We start from the raw sequence: 4,085 nt of genomic DNA, 5'->3' as shown, positions 1-4,085 counted from the left end.
ATGTTCTACTCAACCTACGTGCTGACGAAGGATGGGCCACTGGCGAAGATCTGGCTTGCTGCGCACTGGGAACGACGTATCACGCGGAGCGATGTGAGGCTTATGGACCTGCGAAAGTGTGTGGTGGACATTGTGCAGCCCGTGGTTCCCATTGCCCTGCGCACGAGTGGCGAGCTCCTCGTTGGTGTTGTCCGCATTTACGCTGTGAAGGTGCACGGCTTGAAGAAGGACGCAGAAAATGCCATACTACTCATTCGCGTCGCCTCCCCTCAAGCCAACGCCGGTCATTTCAAGAAGGCTGCCCCCGGCACCGGTACGGCTGCACTGCTGAACGGAGACGCAGAGGCCGCAACGTTCAACTGGGGCGGTCGCCGCGTTGGGCGCACGCAAGGTGTTGTCGGGATCCGCGCCGCTGGGATCAATGGGTCGCACGAGGAAGCACTTGAGGCACGCTTCGATGAAATCGCAGACCTCCTGCAGGGCCCGGTTTGTGCACTCGGCGGTGTTAATGACCATGTGAGGAACGGTATTGATAGCACGACCATGACTGGGTCCGTGTGGTACACATGGAACTCTGGCTCACAAGGAACTGAGGACCTGAACGGCACGCAGCAGGACTACGACGGCTTTGAGATGGTCCGGGCAGACATTCAGGCGTTTGGCGACAATGTGAGTGAGACCAGCAGTCGCAAGTCAAGCCTCCCGAGCATCGAGAGAGGTCGTAGCAGCGCGCTGACAGCAGCAGGCGGGGCACTGGGTGACTTCATGCCCCTCCCGCAACCAGCGTATGATCTCGATATCGGCGCACCGCTTCCTGATGACGGTGACGCGGCCATTTTGCCAGATTTTATGCCCCCGGCACTGGGAGTTGATGAGGCGGCGGATCCTTTTCTCTCCGCTTACGGCGCTGACAACGAGCTCAATGCCGCTCTGACTCAGCAACAAAATTCGTCCCGTAGGCACCGAGCTGCTGGAGCCACAACAACGAAGATGTTGGACAAGGAGAACACCACTGTCTCTGGCGAAGCGGTAAGACGGTGGATGGAGAATCGGAACGATATCGTTGAAGCTGCACCGCGCCGAGGTCCGCTCGACCAACAGGAGATACAAGACCGGAGAGTGCTCGCGCAGGATTTCAACAAGGGAGAGTTGTGGGCTGCTGTTGACGGATCCCCGCTCGCAAGGGTAGCAGGTCCGGCTCTCACAGCCTCTTACATCGATGCTGTGAAGCCCCTCGTAGAAAAGCAGATGGAAGAAGAAGCTGCCGAGCGGGAGGCACGGCAACAGCGGGAAAAAAACGCGCATGTTGTGGATGAAAATCCCGATGAATTCATTATCGCCGGCGACAGTGGGGATATGTTCATGGACGAGAACTTCATGCAGTCAGGCCGCAAGCGTGACCGTGAAGAAATGGAGGGCAATGACAACGGAGAGAGTAACGTTGGCGGTGGAGCGAGCAGACGACAGTCGGAGGCAGTGGCGCTCGCGACGCTGAAGCACATCAGAAACCTGTTGTCGAAATCTCAAGGGAAGGGGAAGGGTAAAGCTGCGAGCGGGAAGAAGTCCAAGGCACTTCCTCGGGAGCACTGCACATTGCATGAGCTTTGCGAAGGAATGGCGCGGCGTGAGGCGGCACGAACCTTCGTGAGTGTCCTTACGCTAGCCTCTAAACAGTTGGTGTGGGCGAAGCAAGCGCCGAACGATGTGGAGCTTGGCCTTACTAACGCCGCGTCGGAGGTGCAACTCACTGTGTGAGAAAATAAGGGAAAGAAAGGGGGGAAACAGCGCGGGACAAGAACGACCCAACGAACAGGTTACTTTCATGCTTTCGGGTTCCATTATGTCCTTCTTCACTCCCCGTCTGTTTCCCCTTGTTGTGTCCGTGCGTTGTTGACTTCTGTTTGTCCATTGCTGCCAACCAGTGTTCACATACAGTTCGTGGTGCACAAACATTTTCACACACATGCCTACACTTTCTCAACCGTTGAATTTGTACTTTCCTTTTCCGTTTCTCGGTTCCCCCTCCCCCGTCAACTGCTGATGGGGGAAGCGGCAAGGGACCTAATATACCAGTGGCCACTTGAATTTGTTGCGAGACCGTACTGAGGGGAATTAGTCCAGATAAAGAGCAAATGCAGGGGAAGTCCGCGCCGAGGCCACCACTGTATCTGTACTTACTGTTGTTGTCGAAGTAATGAGCCTGACGCAAAGTACGGCGATAATACATATTTGCGCCGGGGCTTGCCAGCCGGCACATGTTGCCTTTGTGGAGGAATAGGGAAGAGGAGGCTTGTGTGGTTGGAACAAGGGGTTAGGGAAAGAGAAGGTATCATAGAGAAAATATACAGATTAACAAACAGAGGGAAGGAAAGATAGAACTCTCCACGCACTACTGAGCTGTGGGAGTCTAAGAGAAAGAGAAAAGGAAAGAGCGTGAGTGAGTGAGTGAATGAAGAAAGTGTAACCGAGCCGCTCGAGAGCTTGATAGAGGAAAGGGGGAAGTGTAGTTGTGTACCTGTTGGTTTGCTCGTTGATAGGCTACTATCGGGAAAGAGGAGAAAACGGAAATAGTGGTGAAGAGGGTCATCGTAAGGCATCCCCAGATACTTTGGTATTTTTGCGTGCACTAATGGCACGACCGGGGCGCACGGATAAATCACCGTTGCCCCGTAACAGTCCCGCACGTATCCGCACAGTCCCCGTTTTTGTAGCACTTTCGTAACAACTTGCTGCTTTTCTCTGTCTCTTTGTTTCAGCTTCAGTCGCATTTAAAGTGGAAAAACGAAACAAGTAAAAAAAAAAGAAAAGAAAAGAAAGGGAAGTGATTGTGGCAATATCCACATCAAAGGTATCAGAGTCGCAGAAAGGGAGGGCCGCCAACGACGGTAGCGGGTAACGGTTAAAAATAGACAGCCCAAGCGAACTTTTTTTTTGGAGTTGAAGTACAAAAAGGAAGAAGAAAGGGCGACTCAGGAGAGGGGCAGGAGGCACAAGCACAATGTCCAAGTACGCTAACCCGGATTACTGGGAGGAGAGGTACCGTAGCAACGACACCACTTTTGATTGGTATCTTACCTTCGATAACCTCGAGCCTGTCCTTCGCCCAATGCTTCAGCCGGCTGAACAGATACACGTTCTTGTGGTGGGCTGCGGCAACAGCCGCCTTTCCCCATGCATGTATGAGCATCTCAACGTTCGCAAGATCACTAACGTGGACGTGTCGCCCACAGTCATTTCGCAGATGACGAGGCGTTACAAAGGAATGGATGAGATGCGATGGATCTGCTGCGACCTAATTCACACCGCACCAGACAAACTACTAACCCTCCTCTGTCCGGAGGATGCCCTCTTCGACTTTGTCATCGACAAGGGGCTCGTTGACGCCACACTCGGTGGAAGCAACTCCTTTCACAATCTATATACCCTCACAAAGAACCTGGCGCGTGTAATGAAAAATGGAGGTCGGTTCCTCTCCGTCTCGTACGGCGCGCCGGAGACACGGATCGATCACTTCCGCCGGAGGAAACTGAACTTTGACGTGGAGCATCGCACCATTGAAAAGTCTGTCTTCGCTTCTGGCGCTGCACCAACGGGAAGCTACCACGTCTACATCATGACAAAGCTGGGTGAGCGGCAGGCTGTCACCGCGGGGGCGGCAGATGACGGCGCACTCAGTGGCGACACAGATGATGACGACGATTTCTACGACCGTTTTATGACAAAGGCCAACACCACCAGCGCTGATGCCGCAAGGTTTGACTGAGTTAAAAATGGGGTGGAGATACGGAGGAAAGTTGAGGAACAAGTTGCGGTGGTGATGGCGGAATCCGGTGGGAATCAAGCGATAATGGTGTAAGAGGTAGTGCCCGCCACTCATCAAAGCACCGCTTGCGTGCTTTTTTATTTAAGTTTTGGATGGCGAACAGCCACCCAACGGGGACATAGGTACGCCCCGGTGGTTTGATGTAAATGCGACAGCGCATCGGATGCATCTACACGCTGGGATGTGTACATTTTTCGAGTTTTATAGAATGTACATCGCTTTCGGGCTACACCTCCTTCTTTTCGGGCACTCTATTTCAGTT

General features: G+C 53.5%; 2 protein-coding genes across 2 annotated transcripts; both read left to right on the top strand.

The window, feature by feature from the left end:
- Positions 1–1,755, top strand: TEOVI_000527700 (double-strand-break repair protein rad21 homolog, putative; the record flags this gene model as incomplete). Its single annotated transcript, XM_067220163.1, has 1 exon — positions 1–1,755. The coding sequence occupies one exon, from the start codon at positions 1–3 to the stop codon at positions 1,753–1,755; it is 1,755 nt and encodes a 584-aa protein (XP_067076264.1).
- Positions 1,756–2,998: 1,243 nt separating this feature from the next.
- TEOVI_000527600 (methyltransferase domain containing protein, putative) lies at positions 2,999–3,763 on the top strand (the record flags this gene model as incomplete). Its single annotated transcript, XM_067220162.1, has 1 exon — positions 2,999–3,763. One exon carries the CDS (start codon positions 2,999–3,001, stop codon positions 3,761–3,763), a length of 765 nt encoding a protein of 254 aa, XP_067076263.1.
- Positions 3,764–4,085: the final 322 nt, after the last annotated feature.

The sequence above is a fragment of the Trypanosoma equiperdum genome (genome assembly GCF_001457755.1).
Source record: "Trypanosoma equiperdum strain OVI genome assembly, contig: ctg_1073, whole genome shotgun sequence".
Classification (NCBI taxonomy): domain Eukaryota; phylum Euglenozoa; class Kinetoplastea; order Trypanosomatida; family Trypanosomatidae; genus Trypanosoma; species Trypanosoma equiperdum.
This window is presented reverse-complemented; position numbering and strand designations above follow the sequence as displayed.